The 27,268-nt window shown below is 47.7% G+C and overlaps 1 protein-coding gene across 2 annotated transcripts in view; it reads right to left on the bottom strand.

The window, feature by feature from the left end:
• The window catches only part of TEC (tec protein tyrosine kinase), a 612,933-nt gene that overhangs the window by 147,727 nt on the left and 437,938 nt on the right, over window positions 1–27,268 (bottom strand). For both annotated transcript variants that reach the window (XM_086962679.1, XM_086962678.1), the window contains exon 8: window positions 17,212–17,396. In XM_086962679.1, the coding sequence (XP_086818805.1) occupies window positions 17,212–17,396 (185 nt within the window). The remainder of the gene's footprint in view (window positions 1–17,211; window positions 17,397–27,268) is intronic.

Genomic DNA, 27,268 nt, shown 5'->3' with positions numbered 1-27,268 from the left:
TCTTAAACGTACTGATCCCAATGCACCGCCAGTATATCGGCTGGTGATTGATTTACGAGAACTGAATAAATGCATTGTTCCACAGTACCCTGTGGTTCCCGATATCTCATCCTTATTGACTGCCATTGATTCAGAAGCGACGTTCTTAACTGTAATTGACCTCAAGAACGCCTTCTTCAGTGTGCCCATTGATCCAGAGAGCCAATATCTCTTCGGATTCAGTTTAAATGGACGAAGTTTCAAATTTTCACGCGCACCTCAAGGATTCACAGAAAGCCCCAGCATATATAGCCAAGCACTGAAAAGACAACTTGATTGTATTCAAATGCCAGTTAACACTGCTTTACTGCAATACGTGGATGATCTGCTGATCACCGCACGAAGTGAGCCCGAATGTGAACAAGCATCACTGACGGTTCTACATTTTCTGGCCGACAAGGGACACAAGGTGTCTCCTTCGAAGCTACAATTCTGTGTTCAGCAAGTTGTGTACTTGGGTCACTTGCTGTCCAAAGTGGGGAGACAGCTCACTCCAGATCGCATCCAGTTAATTGTAAATATGCCTCAACCCCAGACACAAAAGGAAGTGCGGGCCTTTATAGGTCTCACCTCGTACTGCAGACAATGGATTCCCCAGTATGCATTCCTAGCTAAACCACTCATTCAGTTAACAACACAGGAGGCAGCGACTTCGACTGCCCTCCCTTGGACTCAGGAACATACACAGGCTTTTGAGGAATTAAAGAAAGCTTTATGTCAAGCACCAGTTCTAGCGACACCATGTTACAGCAAACCTTTTACACTTTTTGTTACAGAACGTGATGGTACAGCATTGTCTGTCCTCACTCAAGACCAAGCAGGTTCACATAAGCCTTGTGCTTATTTTTCAAGTACATTGGATTCAGTAGCCCAGGCACTCCCTACGTGCTTAAAGTCAGTTGCAGCGACAGCCTTAGCAATCAGACAGAGCGATTCAATTGTATTAGGACATCCATTAACAGTTCAAGTCCCAAATTCTGTAGAGGTTCTTTTAAACAGAACTCAGACTCAACACTTGACTATAGCACGACTGACAGGTTATGAATTGACACTATTCCAGCCACACATAGAAATCCGACGCTGTAGCATCCTAAATCCCGCAACATTGTTACCTTCGAGTATGACAGATCCAGCCCCACATGATTGTATAGAGATCATTAATGCAGTAACAAAGCCTAGACGAGATTTAACAGATGTCCCACTGACAAATCCAGACCTGACACTTTACGTGGATGGTTCATGCATGAGAACAAGTACAGGAGAATTAGTGGCCGCATATGCAGTGACCACTGAAACTGAAGTCAAAGAAACACATCGTATTGACACACTGTCTGCTCAAGCGGCGGAGCTCATCGCTCTGACCCGAGCCTGTATACTAGCCAAGAACAGAAATGTTAACATATACACAGATTCCCGCTATGCGTTCGGAGTCGTACACGACTTCGGAGTGTTATGGCAAGAACGAGGTTTTTTGACCTCTCATGGTGCCAAGATCCAACACGGTCCCCTCATTCAAGCACTGCTAGAAGCAATACATCTGCCCTCGGGCATATCCGTCATGAAGTGTAAAGCACATACTAAAGTTACGGATTCTGTTTCCCAGGGTAATGACCTGGCAGACCAGACAGCAAAACATACAGCATTGACTCACACCCAGACTACTGATGTGACAAAGACGATAGTACCAACACAGTGTATGTCAGTTAGGGATCCCACCCTAGATGTAATAGATATCCAGACGCATGCCACTCCAGATGAAATCAAGAAATGGACTGAACTAGGAGGGATTCAGACAGATCAAGGATGGATGACGAAGGGAAAACCTACATGGTTTCTCCCTGACTCAATGGTTCAAATCATGATAAATACAGCACATAGTCCGGCACATCTAGGAGAGAAAGCTATGTTAGACAGTTTACAGAATCTCTGGTATAACAAACACTTACGAGCAGCAGCAAAACAGAAAGTGCGTACTTGCATGATCTGTTGTCAGTTCAATCCAGGAAAAAGCGTCCCTGTAGAGCAAGGTGGATTTCATCCTCCCGATCACCCTTTTGAAGTCCTCCAGATGGATTATATCCAGATGGACCGTTGTCGAGGATTCAAATATGTCCTCGTAGTTGTTTGTGCACTTTCCCGTTGGACCGAAGCATATCCAGTCCCAGATTACACTGCCCCGACCACTGCCAGGCAGCTGGTTCGAGAATTCTTCCCACGGTACGGCTTGCCTCGTGTCGTGTACTCAGATAACGGACAGCCGTTCTCATCCGAACTCATGAAACAGGTCTCCCTGCTGCTAGGGTATCAGTGGAGATTCCATTGTGTCCGACATCCCGAAGCCGCTGGCCTTGTAGAAAGGCACAACCAGACTTTGAAAACACGCCTTGCAAAAATATGTAAAGAGAAAGGGGTCGACTGGATAGTCGCCCTGCCAGTTGCATTGTTCTATATGAGGATGGTTCCTCATTCGAGATCAGGGCTAGCCCCGTATGAAGTGGTCTTTGGCAGACCACCGAATATGTGGGGGACGCCCATGCCTAAGAAAATTACAGATGTTGATTGTAATATGCTGACAGATTATCTTGCCTCCTTGATGTCTGCACTCCAATCATGTCGTTCACAGGTTGCTGCAGCCTTCCCTGACAACACTGATGTAAAGCCACACGATGTCCGCCCAGGGGATACAGTCCTGATTAGGAACTTCGACAGGAAAAGCCCGCTGGAGCCCCGCTGGAAAGAGCCGAAGACCGTCCTTCTTACAACGAGGACCGCGATCAAGGTGGAAGGCAGAAAGGGGTGGATCCACACGAGTCATATTAAAAAATGCAATGAACTGATGCCAGAACCAGACTCGTCCACCCCCTCCAAGGACTGCCTCGAATCTAGTGACTGTAAAATTCCTAAGCGAGAGAAAACTCCTCAAGAGGAATACCGCACAAAGCTTCGATCTAGCAAGTCAGACGGTTTAATTGTTTAAGTCCTCCCCTAGGTGAATCGGTTAAATAGTTTCTGACATGTATCCCCTAGATCGAGATAGAGAGAGAGAGAGACAACTCAAGAAACGTACATATTGTAAATCACTCCGCAGTCACTGTATAGTGACATTATTGATTATGTTTTTCCTAAGTCTTCTGATTATTGTTGCGAGTATATTGCTTCCCATATACTACCCTATCTTCAAGCGTGAACAATCTGCTTACAATGTTTCTGCTGAACATTCTTTTAGTGAATTACCGCCCCACGAACTGTCCTACAGACTTGCGCTGCGCAACAACACATTCATTAGTATGTTACACCACTCCCATCAGACTAACAATGCTACAAACTGCTGGATATGTGGCCGACTCCCTCCCTATCAGAAATACAAGGGAGTTCTGCCTCTCTTCCCGTACCCGTTCACTCACAATGGCTCCTGTGGTGCATGGTTTAGATGAATTAATTCCTTAGATTCTGATATTGCTGTTTTCGAGGGGAATTGGATTTGGGGAAACCTGAACCTAGTTCTGCTCAACGTCTGCTACCCTGACAAGAAGGGACTTCCCACCAGGACAGGAACTGATCTAGAAAATGAAGTATATGGATTAGGTAATTATACAATTAACCTCATGATTCTCACTGTTGAATCCGAAGCTGCACCAGTCCTCCCTGCTATGTCAGTATTACCAGTCACAGGTGACTTATGTGTTAAAAAGAAGGGTTCAGTACACTTAGGTCATAGTAAATGTACTACCGTGGTCGAATTCAGTGATCATGGCAAGTCTTCCTTTAAAGCTACTCGTCATTCCTATTTTGTTTGTGGTCATACTGCATACATACGCTTACCTCCAGATTGGGATGGTACCTGTTACATTGCCTTCCTTCTGCCACCTGTTTTCCTAGCCCCTCCTGATTATCATAGAAATACAAATCTAGTAAAGAGTAGACTCAGAAGAGATCTCCCGATTGTCGACTATACTGAAACGGCATGGGAGCAATACACAGATTTCAATAAAGGCTTCTTCTTCTTCACTGGCCCCGTCCAAAACAGTAAATTAATACGAAGATTAACCAGAACACTCGAAGCAGTAGTAAATGAAACTGCCTCCGCTCTAGGTAACTTAACAGAGGAGCAGTCTGCTATGCGGATTGTTGTCCTTCAAAATCGTCTTGTTATTGACGTCATCTTGGCAGATAGAGGTGGAGCTTGTAAGGTCATCGGGTCAAGTTGCTGTGTTTTCATTCCAGAAAACGCGCCAACTGTATACAAAGCTATTACACGTCTTCATAAGATTGCAAGTTTGATACATCAGAATCCAGGCACCTGGACTTGGTCCGGTTGGTTCTGGACAACGTTGACTGCTTGAGGATGGAAGATCCTATCCTTCCTAGGCATTGCCCTCGTCATAGTATTCAGTTGCTGCCTGTGCCTACAGTGTGGGCCAGCGATTTGTGGACTGTGCGCCACATCGTGCATTGAACATTCCAGTTTTTTCTCAAACCGCCAAAGGAAGAAAGAAGAGCAAATGATGTTACAAGAACAGACTGATCGATTCATGAGGATCGATATATCATGAAGGGTCCGTATGGAACAAGGAGGGAATGAGGAAATATAAATTTTTGGTCAAGTTATGTTCCCTAACGTGTACCCCACCGTCTCCATGTACGAGTTTAAAGTGCATGTAACTTCCATCCTGTGCCAGTTATCAAGACGCAAATACATTTGCGTCCAACGTCAACATGCCCTCTTTCAGACCCACCCTGAATGGGTTAAATATTCAGTTCCTAAGTATGCCATGCCAACGTCTTTTTGTGGTGCACTTTACACGTTTTCCAGCTCTGGCGAAGTAGGCCCTGAATTCTGCCATCGAGCCTTTTTTCTGCCTTCTGACTCTGAAAGCCTCAGCCCAGGCTGTCTCTGTACCCGTGACCTCTGTCTTACTCCCTGCGCGGCTCACCGCGTTTAGCTCAGCCTGCTGCCTGCCAAGACTGTATTCAACCTTCGAATTATCTGTTCCGCTCCTCGAAATTGCATTCCTGCTTACTAGTTTAAGTAAACATTCCCCCAGCTGCAGAGCAAAAGGGCCCGGCCTCACTGTCTCCGTGCAAGTAATTCATAGCCTCTGTTACCATGGAAGGCCCATGCCCCCACGCTCCTCATGCAGACACTTAGACGCTTATACACGCACTCACAGTCAGTATAGAATAGCTTCTGCCCCAGAGACCTTTTCCGTCCAGATAATATTGTTCCTAAACACCAGATATCAGATATGATAGAGGCACGAGTTGATCTGACATGCCAGACTTCTGTCTCTTTCCGTTAGTGTAAATGTCAAGTCCCCTGCACCCTCCAGTTTCACGTCAATCACACGTCATGCAGCTGCGTGCGCATCCAGGCCTCAGATTTCTGCTGACATTGCAAGATTCTGCTTTTGTTGCCACCCACTTATGACACCTACATGTGACGTTTCTAGCACACACCTCTATGTTCACGCCTAGTTCACGCCTTCTAATTACGTATCACTATCACGTGTGTGTCTTGTCTTGTCTCTCTCAGCTGTTACGCCTACTGTATTGGATCCTATCATATGGTTTAAGTATATAAGCTATGTATTGTCAATAAAATATTGCTCTATCCCTTCCTGCACCCCTGTGGTGGCAGGAATATGATATCCGGTTCTAGAACCATTCCTTTTTAAGGAATAAAACCCCTAAGAACTCTAACACCACGGACTCTGTCTCTTTCTTTCCGATTGAGTTATTATTGATTAAGAACTTACCTGCATAGAAATTAGGACGGTAAATCAACTCTTTACCACAGGTCCCTTATCGTGGCCTGTGATGTGCTCCGACTTTTCGGAAGGTACTCTGGCCTGGTTATCAACTGGGCCAAGTCCTCCCTATATGTCCTCAAAGGAGATACTCCGCGTCTCCCCAGAGGCTGCGACATTCAGATTGCCGCACGCGGTTTCAAGTACCTGGGCATCTACATCTCTGGTAACCCCAAGTTGAGGTATGATAACAACTTACTCCCCCCTCTCCAGCGGTTGCGGCGGGATGTGGACAGCTGGCGTAAACTGCCGCTCTCCCTTCTTGGCCGTGCCGCTCTGTTCAAGATGATGTCCCTGCCCAGGTTCCTATACGCACTCCAAAACGCCCAGGACCCGGTCCCGGCGCGCTACTTTCGTGATCTTGAGGGCCTCCTTCGGACCCTCCTCTGGGATGGTCGGCCCCGTGTTGCCATCCACAAACTCACACTCCCCTGGTACGACTGTGGCATCGCCCTCCCAGATGTGCGCCGCTACTATTGGTCTTCGCAACTTGCTGCCCTCAACCACGGATTTTATGGCCCTGTGGGAACCCCCGGATATGCCATGGATAGATGGCTGATGGGCGAGGGTAACTACTACCGGGCCCATTACTCGAAGTCTTTTGACCGGCGGTTGGCGGGCCCTTCCCGTACGGCGGTCCGCATTTGGCGGGCGGTTACTAAGGCACAAGGGTGGCAGGGCAGACTCACGAGGTTCACTCCCCTCTTTGATTCGGACATCCTAGGTAGACTATGGCACACCAAGGGTTTTGATAAGTGGGACCTTATCGGCATCAGCAGGGTTGAAGATATGCTCTCCAGGGGTTCAATTAAGACCTTCCCCCAGTTACAAACCGAATACCAGCTGGGTGCGACGGAGTTTTTTCGCTACGCTCAACTGAGACACGCGCTGCTTTCGGCCTTTCCGCCGGACGGCGTCATTCCTGAGAGCTCCCCTCTGGAAGACAGGATACTGGACGGGCACATGCTGGATAGTGCAATCTCCCTCTCCTATAAAAAATTGATCAATGTGCGCACGGACCTCCTCCTAAGTTTGAGAGACCAGTGGGTGGCGGATGGCCTTGAATTGGACGATGAGGATTGGCAGAGCGCAGTCTCTTCCCCTAAGGAAGCTGCCATTTCTTCCCGTCTTCGTCTCGTGCAATTTAAGATCTTGCACCGAGTGTATATGACAGGGCCCCGATTAATGCGCATGGGTTTCTCGCCTGACGGTCTCTGCCGTAGGGGCTGCGGAGCTCTTGCAACCTTTTTGCACATCCTTTGGGAATGCCCGGTAATCGCCTCCTACTGGAGGAGAGTGCACCGGGTTATGGAGGAAGTGACTGGCGTGGCTGCCCAAGCGGAGGCCCGTAGATGCCTCCTGAACGTATGGGAGCCCTCCGATCATAACGTTGCACAGACTAGATGGGTTACCCTTGGGAACATGGTGGCTAAGAGGGACATAGCCCAGAAATGGGGTGCATCCGCGGCCCCCCTGCTGGTGCAGTGGAAGGCTAACATGGACTGGTGCATGTTCAGGGAGAAGACAGTCTATGTGGCCAGAGGGAGACCTCGAACTTGGACTAAAATTTGGGGAGCGTGGAATGAGTACAGGGGAGATGTGTGCTTACCGCCGGAATCACTCAGCCTACATGATAATGTGTCTCCCTAACCTGTGACGCCAACTGAACTTTACTGTCTATATTCTCCTTCTGCCTCCCCCCCCCCTCCGCTTTTCCATTCTGGTAACTTCTCCTTGCTGCATATTTCCCTGCCTCTCCCCTGCCCATCTCTGACACCCAGCGTCACACTGCTCCCGCTGCCACTTTCGCGCCCTTGGGTGCCCTTTTGTTGAACTTCATCTAAAAAAAATTAACCTTCGATGATGATGTTTTACTTGTTTGACACTACTTCTCTCCTCGTAACCCTGCTGCCTTGCCTCCGGGATGTTAGGCTGAATAGCTGTGTGTTCTGATTTAAATAAAGGTTTTCAAAAAATTTTTTTAAAAAAAAAAGAATACTTTCTACAAAAGGACTTCGAGACTCTTCTCAAGATTTCTCCCTTGTGGCTAAGGAGTAGTCACCCTGCACCAGCGGGCACCATCTAAGAACTCTGCGGTTTGCTGCAAGTCCTTCCTCAAGGAATCCGACAGCCCAGCTCGACGAGAACCGGCTTCCCTGGCACCTCTGACCTCTACCCACGTCGTCAGCTCAGCTGAGATCTGTGGGTGTGATGAGACCTCGAGGGACCGGCCATCATCAAAACCTGCACGCTTTCTTAAATCAGCACGACCATCGAAGCAATTCTCTGGTGAGTGCTCTGGGGTCCGAGAAGCCCCGACCCTGAGCCGCTCCAGCACCGAAGCGCAGTCTCCCAGCATCTCCACGATCTGCGTGGGGCCCTTCTGCTCGCTGCTCAGCACGTTGTCTGGTCACTAGCCGCTGGCTTGTGCCCTTCTCTGACGACATCCGACAACCAACGCTGCTGGTCTGGTTGCTCCAGACTGGCCCTTGCTTCCATCTTTGAGAGAAGCACCCCGGACCCTCCTGGTCCACTCAAGACGCCATTTTAGGCCCACCCCGTGGCCCTGAAATCTGCCAAGGCTTGTTGCCCCAATCCTGGGCCCAGCGACGCCAACAGCATCAACCTTCGTGGGACAGCTCGCACCTCCATCCTGGACGCCGACAACGCCTCATGGTCCGTGAGACTGCAGAGCCTAGCGTCGCCCACTCACCTAGTCGAGGTGACGGCCAACCGGTGCCTTCCTGGTACCCTCTGACTACTGGCTAGTAGTACGAACTTGGTCCCCTCTGCTTTCAGGTATCAACGATCTCTGATCCAGGCTTGGATCTCTACGAACTATTCAGCACTGGTCGCCGGCCAGCAACTCCTTTTCTTCCGGCTCCTGGCTCGTCAGCGAAGACCCCGACGCCTGTAAGACTTGTGCAGCCGCAGCCCTCGTGGCTAGGTAACTTCGGCATTTCGGTGCCTGCATAGCCTCCTTACTTTAGGGTCCCGAGTCCCCCGCTTCCGACTTGCCTTATCGGGTCCGCCCGAGACCACTAAACTTCCCGTGTCCTCGGACACTTGTTTAAATTGTGCACTTGAAGTATTTTCCTAAGAGTTTTGGTTTGTGCTTAGTACCCTGTCCTCATAAAGAGTCCAGGGCTGTTGTGATTCTTAATAAATATTCTGTTTATTTTCATAACACTTGTGTGGTGTCCTTTCACTTGGGGTTCAAGGGGTATGTGATGGTATAACAGCTGGCTTAACACGCCCTCTAGAGTTTAGCCCGAAGACTGCTCGTATCCACGCTACTAGGATAGCTGGTCTAAGGTTGACTTACAACCAATCACCATAAGGGTCGTTTGGAACGATACATAGCGGTCGCTAGAATAGCGAACGCTGCATATCGGGCCAACTTCTCACATTGGTGAGCAGCGGTTGGGATTTGAGCTTGCTGTTGTTTTACCACGCGTATCCTAAGAACATCTTGTGAAAGATCGCATAAGTACTCCAGGTACATATAACCTAGCTTAGAATACTCGGAGTTCTACGGAACCAGCTGTTGTAGCTCTTCAAGGCTTAGCACACCTTGGCTGCAACTCTTAGCAAGGGCTCAGTAGGTAAACCCATAGTGTAGGTAGGTGCATCACTTACACCACACTAGAAACAGCATGTCGGACAAAGGCGGAAACTCTGAGTCTCCCCTCGTGTCAGTCGACCTTCCACAGGTCACCTCCAGATATGCTGCGCTTAGCTTTCATGAGATGCGACAGATCTGTACGTCTCGAAAGATAAAGCAGGGTGCAAACCCTACCATTCCGTTTCTGATTGGTCTCTTAGAGACTTATGATGCCAGGAAGGCGGGTAACACCGACCATTCTCATCCCGAAATGGAAATGCCTCCCCTCGAGGGAACCCGAGGTGACCCTGACCTTATCCATCTCTCTGCCGAGGGCGAAGAGGAGGACGAGGAACCAGAGACATCTGGGGAGGAGGCAGACAAAGGTCCAGTCATAGTTAGTCAGCTAACTCAGGACAACTTAAGCCGGCACGAGATTGGTACTAGGAGACCCCTGGGGCCTCTCTCGGGCCAGCTTAACATTGGGAACGGACGAGTTAGGTCTCTGTCGAGAGGCTCTAACAGATCTGTTCGAACCAATGGCTCTCGAGGCTCTGCTCGAAGAGGGATGACATCGCCTCAGAGAAGAGTGTACGAAGCAAAGGAGCGGGAAGTCAATCTGCGGATCGAAAGGGAAGAACTTGCCCTAGCCAAAGAGAGACTCGCCTTTGCTCGAGAGCAAGAGTTGAGTGGGACGATTCCCACTGGTGGCAGCATTCCCCCACGGGAACCCAGGAGTTTAGACACTAAGCACCTGAATAAGATAGTGCCCCCCTTTAAGCAAGGGGACGACATCCACAAATGGATTACTGCTTTGGAGCGGGCCTGCGCTGTACAGTGCGTCCCCCAGAGTCAGTGGGCAGCTATCTTGTGGCTCTCCTTTGAAGGTAAAGGTAGAGATAAGCTCCTCACTACTAGAGTCGAGGATGCTAACAATTACCAGGTCCTGAAGAACACACTGATTGATGGGTTCGGCTTAACCACTGAGCAGTACAGGTTGCTGTTCAGGGATACCCAGAAAACTCAGTCTCAGGACTGGTCTGACTTTGTCGATTGTGCCACTAAGGCTTTTGAAGGCTGGCTACTGGGAAGTAAGGTTACTGATTTTAAAGGATTGTACAATCTAATTATGAGAGAGCAAATCGTAAGTAATTGTCAGAACCAGTTATTACACCAGCACCTGGTAGACTCTGATCTGACCTCTCCACAAGAATTGGGTAAGAGGGCGGACAAATGGGTCAGAACCAGGGTCAGGCCGAAGAACCAGGGTGGTGACCAAAAGAAGGAATCGACCAAGCCTCAAGAGAAGGGTGGGAATAAATCTTCTGATCAAACCACAAGGCCCCAAAATTCCTCTGAAAAGGGTGGGTCCCCAACTTCTCCCAAAACCCAAAAGAAACCTTATTGTCACACCTGCAAACAGGTGGGCCATTACAAAACTGACAGCAGTTGTCCCAAGGCCAACAACAATAAGGAGAACATACCCCCAAATAAAGCTTCCCAGCCTCCTGTTACTACTAGTAGTAATCCCCCAGGTGGTGGGAGTGCCCCCAAGAATCTGGGTGCATTTTCTTTGGGAGTGCCTGGGGACTCTGGCCTAACCAGGTCCCCTGACTTAGATACTCTTGTCTGTGAGACTGGCATGGGGTTTGCCAACTTCACCGCCTGTCCCAACACTTTGGGCAGGTACAGACAGGAGCCCCTCATCAATAGTTCAAAAGTTGACGCCTACAGAGACACAGGGGCTAGCATCACCATGGTGGCTGAGAGCCTAGTCCCCTCGAGGCAACTTATGCCTGGTGTCACATACCAGGTAGTGAACATTGATGGAGTGCAGAGAGATCATCCCATAGCAGGGGTAAATCTCAGCTGGGGAGGTGTCACTGGTCACAAAAGAGTGGCAGTGTCACCAAACTTGCCTGTAGATTGCCTACTGGGGAATGATTTGGAGACCTCAGCCTGGGCTGAGGTAGAGCAAGAAACCCATTTTAAAATGGTAAACCTCCATGGTAAGGGTAGTGGGGCAGTGATAGCCACAGCCCCAGTCCAAGATGTCCTCCCTGAATAGGTCAGGAGGGCTGTGCCAGTCGCAGCCCTATCCCAGAAAGATGCCTTTCCTGAACAGGTTGGCAAGGCTGTGATGGTCACAGCCCAAACCCAAACTGAGTCCCTTCCTGAAAAGGTTGGTGGAGTTGTGATGGCCACAGCTCAAACTCAGACCGATAATAGTGTTGTGAAGCCTGAAACAATGGATCACTCCACTCAAACAGAGAGCATTGAGGAGGAAGAAAAGTCTTCCCCCTCCCAGACACTAGGTGAGAGCCAGCCTCCTCAGGGAACTGACTCTACCCCTGGTGAAGGAACTGCCCCAGAGGTAGTCAGGCCTAGCCTGGCAGAGCCCCTGATGACAGTGGAACCTTCCCAGGTGGGATCCAGTCTGGAGCAGGTAACCTGCCCCTCTCTACCCTGCGTCAGTCAGCCCAGGGCTGTAGAGGTCAGGGAGGCCAGTGGTGGACCCCAAAGGGCCCCCTGTCCAAAAGAATTTCCCAATCCGCAGATTAGGATCACTGAAGCTAGTAGCCCTAGCCAAGTGAAAATAAAACACATTCCTGAGGGATCCCCCTTAAACTCAGTTAGGGAACTCCCACAGCTGGACACTGCGGGGCACAGCCAAACATGGGGCCTAAAAACCCCTAACCTGACCTGTCCCTTCAGTAAGCCAAACAGAGGGACTCAGCCTCCAGCTTTAGGTAGCCAGAGGTTGACCCTGAGAGCTCATAGCAACTCAGTACTGGAAAGAAAGGCACATATGGTGGAGAGTGATTGGAGGAGGTTGAACCCGACAGTAGTGGAGTCTCACTTCAGTACTCCATTCCCACACCAGCCTTTTACTTTGCCAAAGCACGCCACAGGTAGTGATTCCCTATGGTGGAGACCCTCAGATACCCTTAGGGTGAGGGGTTGCTTAGTGGACCATGATACAGGGGGTAACCATGCCAGTGCATGTACCACCTCATATGGCCACTCAGGCAATATAGGCTTACCTGGACAAGGATAGCCTTATCTCCTTTCGTTTGGGGGGGGGGGTTGTGTAGGAAGGTGGATACCTGACTATGGTTACCCCCGACTTTTTGCCTGGTGTTTTGCTGGTTTTCCGACTTAGTTGACCTGGGGCCCTGCCAATCAGGACCCCAGGCCCACTGCTCTCTCTCTAAACTGGATTCCATGTACCTTAGGTACATTTCCAATTGGGACTGGGCCACCTTGTCAGACCCTGTAACTCAGGGCATCGGTGTACCCAGGGCCTACCAGGGGCTGAAGCATGTATTATGCCACCCCTGGATGGCCATCTAAATCTGACAACTGGCTGCACGACAGCTGGGGCAACGTAGCGTACCCGCTCGTTGCTTTAGGTATAGTAGCCCTATATCTAACCACACAATGGACACCCGAGTTCCTATCAGACACTCCTATGGCAGGCCTTGACAATCCTGAAGGCAGAGTGCTTGGAATCGTGTGAATTGGGTTCTGGCCCGAGCCGAGCCCGGTTGCAGCTGGCGGAACCAAGACCCAATGGCTGTTCCATGATAACGCGTGCCATATCGGTAACTTCGGTATTGCGTTATCAAGACATGTCGAGTAAGGTGTCATACGAATCGGGATGCTACCCCCTCACCAATTCTGGTGACGAGGTTAGCATTCCGCCCTTCTAGAGGGACACGACATGTATGTAACTGTGAACCCCGGTTAAAGTTAACTAAAGCCTCAGCTCCACAAAATGGATGCTGCCACCACAGACACGAGTCTGACCTCCTGCTGCTGGGAGCCCTTCCAAGCGAGGAGAGCTTGGACAAAGGGTTTCCTGTCAAGGGCGGTGTTCGCACCGTCCCAGACAGGGTTTGTGTATTCTGGGTAGGTAGGGCTTTGCGAGAAGGTGACTGCGGAGTGGCACCCCGGTGCTCACTACGCATCTGCCGGTCAGAACCAGTTCCAGGGGCGCCAGCCCCTGACCTGGGGAAAGTCCAGCAGGGGAGAGGGGTGTAACTACCCCCCTTCCTGGTCCCACCCTTAGGGCAGGACCTAGTCATGTACCCACCCCTTTCTTTAGGATAAAGGCCGGAGCGGGGACCCTTCCAAATTAGATCATCTTTGAATCAAGAATACTTTCTACGAAAGGACTTCGAGACTCTTCTCAAGATTTCTCCCTTGTGGCTAAGGAGTAGTCACCCTGCACCAGCGGGCACCATCTAAGAACTCTGCGGTTTGCTGCAAGTCCTTCCTCAAGGAATCCGACAGCCCAGCTCGACGAGAACCGGCTTCCCTGGCACCTCTGACCTCTACCCACGTCGTCAGCTCAGCTGAGATCTGTGGGTGTGACGAGACCTCGAGGGACCGGCCATCATCAAAACCTGCACGCTTTCTTAAATCAGCACGACCATCGAAGCAATTCTCTGGTGAGTGCTCTGGGGTCCGAGAAGCCCCGACCCTGAGCCGCTCCAGCACCGAAGCGCAGTCTCCCAGCATCTCCACGATCTGCGTGGGGCCCTTCTGCTCGCTGCTCAGCACGTTGTCTGGTCACTAGCCGCTGGCTTGTGCCCTTCTCTGATGACATCCGACAACCAACGCTGCTGGTCTGGTTGCTCCAGACTGGCCCTTGCTTCCATCTTTGAGAGAAGCACCCCGGACCCTCCTGGTCCACTCAAGACGCCATTTTAGGCCCACCCCGTGGCCCTGAAATCTGCCAAGGCTTGTTGCCCCAATCCTGGGCCCAGCGACGCCGACAGCATCAACCTTCGTGGGACAGCTCGCACCTCCATCCTGGACGCCGACAACGCCTCCTGGTCCGTGAGACTGCAGAGCCTAGCGTCGCCCACTCACCTAGTCGAGGTGACGGCCAACCGGTGCCTTCCTGGTACCCTCTGACTACTGGCTAGTAGTACGAACTTGGTCCCCTCTGCTTTCAGGTATCAACGATCTCTGATCCAGGCTTGGATCTCTACGAACTATTCAGCACTGGTCGCCGGCCAGCAACTCCTTTTCTTCCGGCTCCTGGCTCGTCAGCGAAGACCCCGACGCCTGTAAGACTTGTGCAGCCACAGCCCTCGTGGCTAGGTAACTTCGGCATTTCGGTGCCTGCATAGCCTCCTTACTCTAGGGTCCCGAGTCCCTCGCTTCCGACTTGCCTTATCGGGTCCGCCCGAGACCACTAAACTTCCCGTGTCCTCGGACACTTGTTTAAATTGTGCACTTGAAGTATTTTCCTAAGAGTTTTGGTTTGTGCTTAGTACCCTGTCCTCATAAAGAGTCCAGGGCTGTTGTGATTCTTAATAAATATTCTGTTTATTTTCATAACACTTGTGTGGTGTCCTTTCACTTGGGGTTCAAGGGGTATGTGATGGTATAACAGCTGGCTTAACACGCTCTCTAGAGTTTAGCCCGAAGACTGCTCGTATCCACGCTACTAGGATAGCTGGTCTAAGGTTGTTGACTTACAACCAATCACCATAAGGGTCGTTTGGAACGATACATAGCGGTCGCTAGAATAGCGAACGCTGCATATCGGGCCAACTTCTCACACGGACCTGAAGGAATGGGCATTGGCGGAGGAAGGGCACATACGTAGTACTAGGAGGGATGCCAAACTCACGGAAGTGTTGCAGGCGTGGGGGCTAATGGTTCAAGAGATAGGGAGAAGCTCCCCCAACTCTACACAGTGTCGACTGGTGATAGGTATTTGGGAAATGAATCTCCCAGACAAGGGGAGAGACGAGAGGATACCCCTGACTGAACTGATGTTAGATGGACCTCTAGGTGGGTGGGCCCGGTAAAGGGGGAAGGGTGTCGGGAGGGGGGGTGTTAAGTTCTAAGTTTATATGATTATCAATGACAATGATCCTACTAATTGTCGGTTCAGTAAGCCCTTAAGAGACGACCTAAATTGGATAAATTACTGCTGCTACAGTACTGCTTGTTGGGCAGAGTTGTCTGTGAGATGTAACTGTTAAAAATGTGAAGTGTACCTTAAAACCAAACAACAATAAGGATTTTTTTTTTAAGTCTCTAGGTACTTACATCAGCTTGCTGATGCAAAACACTTACCTTCCTATTTTGCTAGCGAGCATAAAATCTGCCCTGACCTAGGAACACATCCAGCTACTTAATGTGTAAGCGGCATACCGCTCTTACTGTTCCCAGAGAGGGCCAGCAGTACACCAGTTGCTCTGCATTCCTGAGAAGTGATAAGATCAACTCTACTGAGATCATGCTGCTGCAGTGGTACTTCCACAAGCAAAGCAAGAAGAGTTAGGTAATGCCTCAGTCTTGTTTAATTTGGAGAAAAGTGGCCTGCATTTTTAAGTTTTGCCTGAGATAACGCCTACGCTGTCATTGCAAAGTCTTCTGTAAACAAAAAACAAAAGCTTAAAACAGGCTTAGAACCTGCCAATTACTTACCATTGGTTGGCTTTGACATCACTCTCATCTATTTGCGTCTCATTAGTCAGTGACTCTCGCTTCCACTTTCTCTTTCTATCTTCCTGTCTTCCCTGAAGCATGCACTAAGTACAGCTTCCTGTCTGCTGCTAGTGTCCTTCCACTGGCCACATGCTTGCAGGGGTAATTTTTGTTTTTAACCTGGTACTCCATAAGATTGCATGTGTCTGCAGGCCCTCTCTACCACTCCCCTCCTTCCCAGACCCTATTGTGTCCTTGTTACCTGCCCCCATTACTCGGACCCCGTAAGCCCATTCTGCCCATCCCATTCACCTTGTTGCTTGCTCCATCCTTCCCACTTCTCCTGATTTGTCAGCGCTTGCCCCCATACCTCCCACCCCCTCCTCATTCTTCTTTCTAGCCCCATCTGTCAAAAAAAAGGGCCATGACGCTGTCAGCACTGGCTGGTTCACAGCACTTTTTTTCTAAATTTTAGCCTGAAAGTAAAGAAAATAGTACTGCTGCAACGCTGTCAATGTGCTTTCTGCTTTATTTTTCTTTACGTTAACACCTTGGCTGCTAGGCGTTTTCCCCTCCTGTGCTGAGAATTACCATTTTGCTGGTGTCATGACGAGCTCAGCTCGTCATCAGCACAGCTCAACTGTGCATCATGACGAGCTGAGCTCGTCATGAGCATCGAAAGGGTTAAGCCATGCTGCACAGTAGCCAGCACTGACCCATCCATGGAATGGAGGCTGTGATCAAGACAATACTGCGGACAAAATAACATGGCGAACAAAGGCAGAGACGGTGAGATCAAAGTAACATGGCAGACAAATTTCAAGGCAATGTGGCCGACAACAAGAGGGGGTTTGTGCAAAAAGCAACAACACTGACAAGAGGAGGGAAGGTGGGGGCAAGACAACAAGGCAGACAATGGGAGGAAGGTCGGAGGCAAGCATCACAGTGGACTACATGAGGGGGAACAGATGGTGGGGACAAACCAACATGGGGAGGGAGAAGTAAGTGAGAGAGCCAGCTAAAAAAGACACACTCTCGTAAAGTGTTTAAAAACAAAGAAAAAAGTAGCCCTAAAAATGAGCAGGAGAAGGACACAAATAATGCATTCATGCTTCAGGGGAGGGACAAACACGCAAACAGGAAGAAAGCCTACTGCAGCTGATCAACAGGACACAAACAAGCGAGTTGCAATGAAGCCAATCAATGATAATGAATGAAAGGTCTCTAACTTCACTAATAGAAACAACAGAGACAGGGTGTGTGCAGTCTGGGATAGACCTAAAAATGTGATACAGAGTGCTTGCTTACCCATACTTATCTCTTGCTTTCCACCAATGAAGGTCATTCTTTTCAAGTATGGTATATTCTTCTCCGGTCACCAGCTTCAGATCATGTGATTCAGTAGCACTGAAATCAAACAGTGCTATTACAACCACTTCTTCCTCTTCTTCTTCCTCTTCTTCATCTGGTGGAGGGGGTGGAGGAGGCCTTGGCTGAAATAAAATAGACATTTTAAAAAAAGGGTGAACTATTATGAATTCAAATGTTCAAACCTATAAGCTAGAGGTTCTTAACTTTTTCACTTCTGTGGACCACCACATAATTATTGGAACCTGGACACACCATTGAATCATTATTGGAATACGGGGACCCCTTCTGAGTCATCAGTGGTACCAGGTGGCCCAGTATAAGCACTTTCGATAACCTAAACCGCAAAACAATTCCCAAAACTACAGACAAACTCATTAATCAAATACAAAAATTATTAAATATTTTAGTTGATTAACAAAGACAAGAAAAATCAACATTTTTACTATAATGGGCAGTTTGGAGCTTTTCTACATTACATTAAGGCCACCCATCGTCCACATTATATTTGGTTTGATGCACTTGCCCTGCTCTGAAAATTGACCTGAGGATACCTGTTAGAAATTGGGTTACTGATTGACTGGGTTGTGAGTCTTGGTCAAGTAGCAAACACAATACTAGTCAGGGTAAGCCACAAGCAAACCCCAAATCAACCTGTGCTCAATCCTCTGGTAGCTTGGCACAGAGCAGTCAGGTTTAATTCACAGGTAATGTGTAAAGTGTTTGTGCAACACTTCAAACACTAAACCAGTAAACACTCCACACAAAAAGATCCCACACCAGGTTAGAACAATAGAGCAAAATTTTATAAATAAAACAAGACCAAAACAACACAAACCCAGTTAGTAGCACTGGAGATATTGAATTTTAAAGGTTTTAGAGTAAATGGCCCAAAAAAAGTGCAAAGTGCCAATTATGGATATCTGGTTGCGCTGGACCAGGACAAACTCATCTGGATCTGCATTGAAGAAAGCATCGGTTTAGAGATGCGACGAGGCTACAGTGCAGGGTCCTGTTGCATCGATGGTGAAGATGCCATTGACGGGTCTTGTGATGCTAAACCCGCCATCAAAGATGAGGCGCGCAGTTGGGACGATGCGCTGGTTCTGAAGAGCTGTGAGGCTGCGATGGGGAGTTTGGTGTCTATGTCGAGGCTGCCATCAACAAGAGATGCAAGGCTTGCACAGAGGATGCGTCATGCAGTGGCTGTTCCCAATACGATGCGGGCTGTGGGGGCGATGAAGTACTTTGTGATGGGTCCAATCCATGCAGCAGCGGAGATGAGTCGGTTCTGCTCGGGTTTGCGCCGAACAGCAGAGGTGATGCGTTGGTTCTGCTGGATCCACAGAGGTCCTCTTCCAAGGGTCTACGACTGTGGGGGCACCACTTGGCAAGGTACACTCACACATCGCAGGTTCCAGGTTCAGATGCAGATGCAAGGTTGTTAGAAGCTTGGTATGTCCCTACGGCTACAGATCAGGAGGCCAGCCTGCTAGCCCTTGAATCACTTTGGGTTCTGTGTTCAAGTGATGCAGGGCAGTTCTTCTCACCCAGGAAAAACAGCAGTAGATCAGCGCAGCAGAGCAACAGTTCCTTTAGATCAGCAGAGTGGCAGTCCTTGAAGCAGAACAGCCGTCCTTCTTCCTGGCAGAGTATCCACAGGTCCAGAAGTGTACTGAAGTTGTGGTGTCTGAGGTCCTTCTTTTATACAGAGTTGTGCCTTTGTAGTGGGATGAAGCACCTAGAGGCATGCCTTTGAAGTGCACAGATACCATGCCTTGGCTACAAACTAGCTATAGGGGATATGCAGCCCTTTTTGTGGAGGCAGAACACAGCCTATTCAGGTGTAAATGAGGCTGGGTACAACTCCTCCCTCCCATCCTGCCAGTGATGGCCCATTCTGTCAAACAAAAGCTCTTGTTTGTCGCTGTCTAGGAGGAATACACAAAGCCCAACTGCCAACAGCGCCCACTTATGTGATCAGAGACAGCCTGCAGGCACCATATGAATAAGACAAAAAAATGGCAACTTTGTAAAAGTGGCATTTTCAGAATTGTAATTTAAATCTGACTTCGCCATAAATTAGACTTTTAAATTAGGATTCCAGAGACACCAAACATTACCCAGTAGCATCTTTCCACTTGGTAATTACATTCATAGAATATAATAAGGCAACTTCAATGTTATCCTATGGAAGCGATAGGACTCGCAGTAGTGAAAAACAAATGTAAGGGTTTTCTCCACCAGGACATGTAAAACTTAAAAGTAAATGTCCAACTTTTTAAATACACTGCACCCTGCCCTTGGGACTGTCCAGCGCCTACCTTAGGGGTGACTTCAAAAGAGGCTCCTCAAGAGATAAGGTTTTCAAAAGAAGAGAGGAAGTTAGTGACACAAAAGATGGAGGAATTTTCTTCTAAAGCAGCAATAAAGGAAGTGAGGGATGGTGTTCTGGGCTTTGTCAGCAACATTTGTAGATAAAAAAAGACCACTAATAAATTTGAAATAATTAAACGGGTGCGTTGTATATCATTTAAAGATGGAAGGAATCCATCTTTTGAGAGCTATGTTAAGGAAAGGAGATTGGTTAACGCAACTGGATCTGAATGATGCATATTTAACAATTCCGATTTGGGAGCCGCATCTGACCTACATCCAATTCAAATTGATGGGAACATTTTTGGAAATTCTAGAGTCTCCCATTCAGACTCTCATCTGCACCATGGATTAAGGAAGGTACTTCATCCAGTAGCAGCTTGTCTGCGGGCGAGAGGAGTAAGACTGATTATATATTTGATAGCATTTTAGATGACAGATTAATAATGGGTCAGGACAAGGAGATTATATACAACACACAGAGATGAATATGGAACTGTTGGAGTCACTGGGGTTTGTGATAAATAGGCAGAAACCTTGTTTAATACTGGGTCAGGAAACTTTCTAGATTTAGTAGTAGATATGGTTTGAACAGAGCTGAAATTACCAGGGGGGATATTAAAGAGGTGGAGAAAGGAACTGAGAATGGAGGAGGTAACCTTGAGAATGATGGCAAGCATTCTAGGATTGTTATTATCAACATTTCAAGCAATGTTTTCAGTACCCTTATATTATCGGGCCCCACAGAGACTGAAAATGAGGAGTCTAAGAAAGGGTAGGTCATACTCTCAAAGTAGCGTTGGATCAGAAGTCGAAAGAGGAAATAGGCTGGTGACTCAGGATTGCGGCGGCTTAGATTGGAAGAGCAATTTTCGGGGAGCACCCAGAGATAATGATAGAATTAATTGCAGTTTGGAAGGTTGCCATTGTTACTGGGTTCTTTTGCAATACGCTGTTGTACACAAGAAAATATGAAGTGCTATGTAATTCTCTGCATCGACAATGTGTCACCAGTAAGGTATGTCAACAGAATGGATGGACCTCGATCAAAGGACATAGCGTATATGGCAAACAATGTTTGGGAGTTCTGTTTGAAGAAAGGGATTTCAGTTGTGGTGAAGCATATTCCTGGTCTAAGCAGTGGTGCAGCGGATTGTTTCTCGAGAAATTTCCAGGAGGCTTCCAGTAATTGGAGATTGAACAGGTAAGTTTTCTGGAGGATTCAGGAGAAATGTGGTCCAATCGGAGTGGACCTGTTTGTGGATGAAATGAATGCACAGTTGATAACATTTTTCAATTGGAGACCAGACCCAAAAGCTTAGGGAGTAGATGGGTTCTGGCAAGTTTAGAGGGGACTAACATCGTATGCTTTCCCCCCATTTTCAATGTTGATGAGAGTTCTGGTGCAGGGAGACAGAGGTTGTTGTAACTTTGAGCTCCCCATTCTTGATCTCAGTGAGAATAGATTATCCAATTTATATTCCGAGGCTCATTAAATTGATTCTGGGTCATCAAGGAGAATTCCAAAGTATAACAGAACAAGGCCTGTTGACATTAATGGCATGGAAGATTTCAGGGGACAATGGGAAATGCCAGGCCTTTCAGCAGAGGTAATTAAACTTATATCAGAATCCTGGTAAAAGGGAACTAGGAAAGCATATATATTGGCATGGCAGAAATGTGTTTGTTGGTGCTTTCAATGAGATTATAATCCTGTTTCAACAGATGTAGTAAATTATTTAACAGAACTGTTTGAATATGGACTCTCATACAGAATGATGAAAGTCTAAAGGTCAGCTATAGCAGCAGGACACTTTGATAAACGTGATGTCTGTATGTCAGAATCTGGTGGTTAGGAAAATCATGCATTGCATGAGGGCACTGAAACCAACGGTGCCTAAGTATACTTTGTTCTGGGATGTAAAAACAAGTTTTATCCATGGTGGAAAACTGGGGTGATAATATAAACCTGACATTAAAGCAGAGTTCCTGAAAGTTGATGCTGTTATTGTGTTTGGTGTCTTTTAGAAGGACATCAGATGTGAGGACATTTGATGTATCAAGTAGGGCTTATCAACCTCAGGGAGTTTATTAGAAGGAGAACAAAGGCTTTTTCAAAGACAATATTTTATCATTTTTTTTAGATTGAATGAAAGAAAGACTGTGTGGTATATTGTTTGAAGGAATATGAGAGGAGAACTGAGAGTCTGAGGTGAAATGATGAGGCACCGTTGTCAATTTCCTACAGGTTACCACATAAACCAGTTTTACCAGCAAATTTGACAATATGGGTGAAAGAGGTGTTGAGAGAGGAAAGTATGAATGTAAGTAGGTTTGGAGTGCACTTGGTGTGGGGTACATCAGCTTCAAAATCTTTCGCTTTGGATGGAGGATTGCAGGAAATATTGAGAGCTACAGACTGGTCAAATGAGAATATGTTTAAAAGTAGCTACTTTAAGCCTGTGGTAAACGCAATTGATAATGTGTTACAGGACTTTAAATAGTATAATGTTAGCCTCTGTGCTGTGACATAAAATTTAGATTTTCCACAGCCTGGTGGGCAGAAAATCTGAATTTTATTAAAGACACAGAGGCAAAGATTATCCCACCACAGTTGGAACCCACTCTAGTAGCATTCATTTTTTTCCTTCTGATTAAAAGGAGACTTCAAAGTGAGGAAATGGAATGTTGGTAGATACAGTTTTATTCTTGTTGGACTTTGGCATTCTCATTCTGATTTATCTTCTTCGCAGCAAATGAAGTAGTAAGAAAGCAGAGTGTTTCCGAAATGTATAGTTCATTAGATTGTTTTAAAGATATAAATTCAATTATGTTGGAAATGAGTGTGGACTTTCCACTATTACTTCCAATGTTTTAGGACGTTTGAGGTTCTCAAGGAGGGATACACAATCTGGTCAGTGCAGGGCAGTTAAGTCTGGTGGCATTGAAACTTTCAGGAGAGTTTGGAGGAAACCAGGACTTTCTTCAGAGGCTGCAAGGCGTATCGAGGAGTCTTGGGCTCCAGGAAACGAAAAAGATCATTTAAGCCCTGCCTGCATTTGCTACTTTGGCAGCGCTGCACAATAGATGTATTCATATTGCATGCAGGACTGTGCTAACAATGTACATGTAAAACAAGTTTACATTTGTAAGCACTTAGGATGCACATATGTATCTGCATACATTCGTGCTTGAAGTTTAGAAGAAATGTCCATATGTCTTCTGCACAGCAATGCGCGCAACACTGCAGGATCCAATTAAAATCAGACAGTGCCGTGGGTTTATGCGGTTGTTGCAGAGGGTCTTGTGCAACCTGCAGGGTACATGTTCTGATCACATAAAATAACAAAGTAAGTGATTCATCTGCCGCATAAATCAGCCAGTGAGTTGTTTAGCACAAATCTGACTCCTTTCAGAACTAAAACAACCTTTAACAGCTGGGACACTGATAACATGCAAGCCAATGAGTATGGTAGCAACATTGTGAAGCGCAAAACCAGTTCAATTTTTTTGTGTGATGTGAAGAGAGTCGTCATTAGATTGGTTATCCATATATGTGTGGGTATACAAGATAGATTATATGTTATTAAATAGACTCATTTGCCACTTGCTGCTGTTACTTACATCTTTGCTGCTGCTGGTTGCCCGTAGTGGTTCCCTGGTGGGACGAGGTCCCAGGGTTGGAGCTGCCTCGTCGTCGCCGCTTTGCCGCTGCCGTGCTTCACTGGGGAGGAGGAGGACTACATATCCCAGAGCGCTACCCTTCACCTCCAGCTGCCGCGAGTGAGGGGGAAGAGTGTCAACGCCCATATAGCGCTGCCTCTCCCCCGCGGCGCGGGACGTAGCCCAGACTAAGCCCGGACCAAGGGCGGGCCCGTCTGTGCCCGTCCGTGTCAGGACGAGGGAGGGCCACCCCTCTAACATCAGGCTCAAACTAATTGAAGAGAACTGTCTTTTGTACCAGAAGTGGCGGACGTTGATTGCAGGCCCCTACCATTGGAATAAGTGTCATTATGAGTAAGCGTAAGCCCGCAGGTCATAGCATAGGGGGCAGCGAAGCAGGCACCCTGGATGCATTTATTTTGAGAGCCGAATCTCTCTGAACGCACCAAATCCAGCTAAAAGAAAGAAGATTGTCCATGGACCTAATTCCTCCGTCAAGAAGCTCTTCACTTGGTCCTATAGCATTATCTAAATCACCTCTTTCGAGGCCATTGGAGCAAGCTACAAAAACAGACGTAGAAGAGGATGAAAATGATGGTTATACGCAGGGCCCTGTGACAGCTGGTTCAAGGGTGGATGTGCAGTGGAAATGGTCCCGGTAGCGCTCAGTAAGGAAGGTGTGGTCACAGACATGAGGGACACAGGATTGGGCCCGGGCTCGAGAAAAGTTGGTGAAGTTTTAATCTCGGATTTAGAAGTCACTTTCATATCGCCCGCGGACATATCGGAGTCAAATATTGGCCAAAACGATGGGACTGTGATTACACGCTCCAAAAAGAAGGCAGTATTGGGAAACAGTGAAAAGTACACAGCGAAGGCCAGGCCTGTAACGAAATGTACAAGGGGTGTGGGACTTACTGGCACTAAATCTAAATATAAACAAAAGAACAATTTGGCACCCCCCGTCAAGTCTATACCGCTGAGGGTCGAGACCAATAATAAGGGCAGCGCTGATTTGTTCCAACTTGGGAAGTCTAGTAGTGAGGCGGAGCCGAAGGAAATGGGCACTCACTGTGATATTTAGGCTAAATTCCAGAGGTTAATAGACAGGGCCCTCAAACCTCTGCTGGAGAAACTAGAGTTCAGTGAGGATAAACTTAATGAACTGGGGATGTTGACTGAGGAGAGGGGAATTGTCAATGGTGAAGGAAAGAGCCCCTATGAGGTGGAAGGTCAACATCCCGACCCCGTCCAGGTACTGAAGAGTTACTGGGGGGTGAGGGGGGGTCAGGGAGACTCACGGAAGAATGTTAGTGTTAGCACGGGAGTTGGTGGGCCGGGTAAACAGCGCGGAATGCAGGACGGAGGAAACAGAGGGTTGGAAATAGCGAAGCACCAGAGGTGAGGGGTGTAGGGTATGCCCCCAAAACAACAAAGGGCGACGAGGGGGGCTCCAGTGGGTAATTTTGAAGCTAGAAAATTTGGGGGTGGGGCCCAAGGAATTGAAAGGCTGGTGAGCTTAGATCTTTCACCTGCTTCTATCCCATATACGTTAGTCCTGGTTGGTGTGCCCACTATGAAGGGGAATACTGTTGAACCCACAAGAATGTTGATTAACAAGGTAGCTCATTGGCTATCTAGATATGCAGGGTTTAGCATGGCAAACCATAGTCAGATTCTCATGGCCAGAGCCTGGATAGGTAAGGCAAGTAAGTCTTCTGAGGGGGACTGTATAGTTGTGAATTTTAGATTTCCCTGGCTGTACAGGAGGCATTTCACTCTTTTAGAAGTCGTCCGTGGGCGGAGGACTGCTCAAGTATCGGCCTGTTACCACTGGGGTTCATTTACAGACAGGGTCCTAACGGCCCAGGGGGAGGAGAGTTATATAGCCGCCAGGCAGTCCCCCCGAGGAAGGGGGGTGGGCTGGTACTCCCATTAACCAACAAATATGCCTCTCTTTACTTGGGAAGAAATCTTAGTTATGTTATGTTATGTTATTGAAGTGGATTGACTACAGGGAGAGGAACCAGGACAAGAACATGCATTAAATGTGGCTATCTTACACTCAACCCCACAGTCTGAGGGCCAATTAAGATGTGCTGTTTCAAATGTGATCCATCCTCTCGTAATACAAGGCCACCTAGGACAGAGGTTTGTCAAAGCAATGATAGACCTACTATAGGCATTTGCCCCTCTTTAAATTTCCCAGGGAGCTCTTTCGAATTAGTCTCCTGGAATATAGCAGGACTGTCAGCCAAGTTCCGGAATCAGGAATGGTTGCAATTTATCAACAAATTTAAAATAATTTGTGTGCAAGAAACCTGGGAGGTAGATTGCACCAATTTCCATCAAGCTGGGTATAAATCGTTTGGGGTTCCTGCAAGCAAGTCAATGGCCGGAAGAGCGAGGGGAGGACTGCTGATATGGAAGGAAGGGATATGGACTGATTTAAAATGGAATTCAGATGATATGAGGTGCCTCCGGTTTAAAAATAGGGGCCTTAATATAATTCTGATTAATTTTTATAATACAGGAGGTTCCAGAGTGAGAGAGTTAGATGAAAGACTAAGTTCGCTGATGGGGCAGAAGCAGGGTCCAACGGTACCCATGCTTTTAATAGCTGGGGACTTTAACTGTCATTTGTGCACAAATCTTTTACCCATTAGAGAAGACTGGACCTCTTGAAGCTTGGAGAAGGGCCCACACTTCGAGCATATGCTGGAGGGTAGGTAATTGAGTAGGGTGATGAAAGATTATACCCTTGTACACACGATGGATCTAATGGCCGTGGAGCCTAACAAATCGGTTAACCCCACATTAACCCCACATTTAAAGGAAGAGGTCGCAGTACCTTTATTGATTTCATATTAGTGTCCCAATTGCTCAAAAAGTGGCTAATAGGAGCTGCAATAGAGTTGAGTTGTTGTGATCATAATACCCTAATATTGTCGGTACTAGAGTCAAATACAAGTATGGTTACAAAGAGGGGGGAGGGACAAATCTAGGGAAGGTTACGGATCAGGGCAGGCACTTGAAATGGTCAAGGATCAATGGTGAAAGTTTTTATAGGTCTCTTGTAAAAGAAGGAAAACAGCTTTTAGAGGAATGTTTAGATGTATTAGTGGAAGGACCACCTTTAGTGGAGGCAGTTGAGGAAATAGGTCGCCTGATACATGGACTTTTGCAGACGACAGTGCAGGGTAAGCCCAACAATGATCCCAGATGGTTCGATAGAGGGTGTTCACTTGCACAGAGGGATCTAAGGACTCCTCTAAGAACTAACCCAAGGGACAAAAACAGGGTTATGCAATGCAGGATAATTTATAAGCAGGCAGTAAAGTGTAGGAAGAGTGCACTCCAATCACAAACCTAGGAGGACTTGAGGGAAGCTGCTGAAAGGAAAGATATGACCACCTTCTGGAAGATTGTTAATAACCCCTGTTTTCAGGATGCAAATAGCCCTCAGATTGGATCCAATCTTCTACCCGAACAGTGGCTGGAGCACTTTAGAGGGCTCTACAACCGTGGGGATAGCGAGGCACAGGCTAATGAGGGGTGGGAGGGGAGGTGGAATGTCACATTAGAATTCACCTGGAAGAGATCATTATAGGCATCCTGGGTCTCACCCGAAATAAGGCACCGGGACCGGATGGGATCCCCCCGGACCTTTTTCTAAGCAAGGTGGGTTTATGGGCCCCAATCCTAACAAGAGTAATAAATGCCGCCATAGCCACGAGACTTCCCCGCTCGTGGTCATCTGCTATAATAGTCCCCATCTTTAAAAAGAGAAACAGAGATAGCCCCCAGTCTTATATCCCTATCTCCCTTATAGATGTAACTGCCAAAGTGCTGGGACGTGTTGTTTTAACTCGCCTGATGAACTGGGCGGAGGAACAACATATTATTACTGACGTCCAGTACAGATTTAGGGCCGGATGATCAACAACTGACCAATGCT

The sequence above is a fragment of the Lissotriton vulgaris genome, chromosome 3_1 (assembly GCF_964263255.1).
Source record: "Lissotriton vulgaris chromosome 3_1, aLisVul1.2, whole genome shotgun sequence".
NCBI lineage: Eukaryota > Metazoa > Chordata > Amphibia > Caudata > Salamandridae > Lissotriton > Lissotriton vulgaris.
Note: the sequence above shows the minus strand (reverse complement) of the source record. Positions and strands in the feature narration are given on the sequence as shown.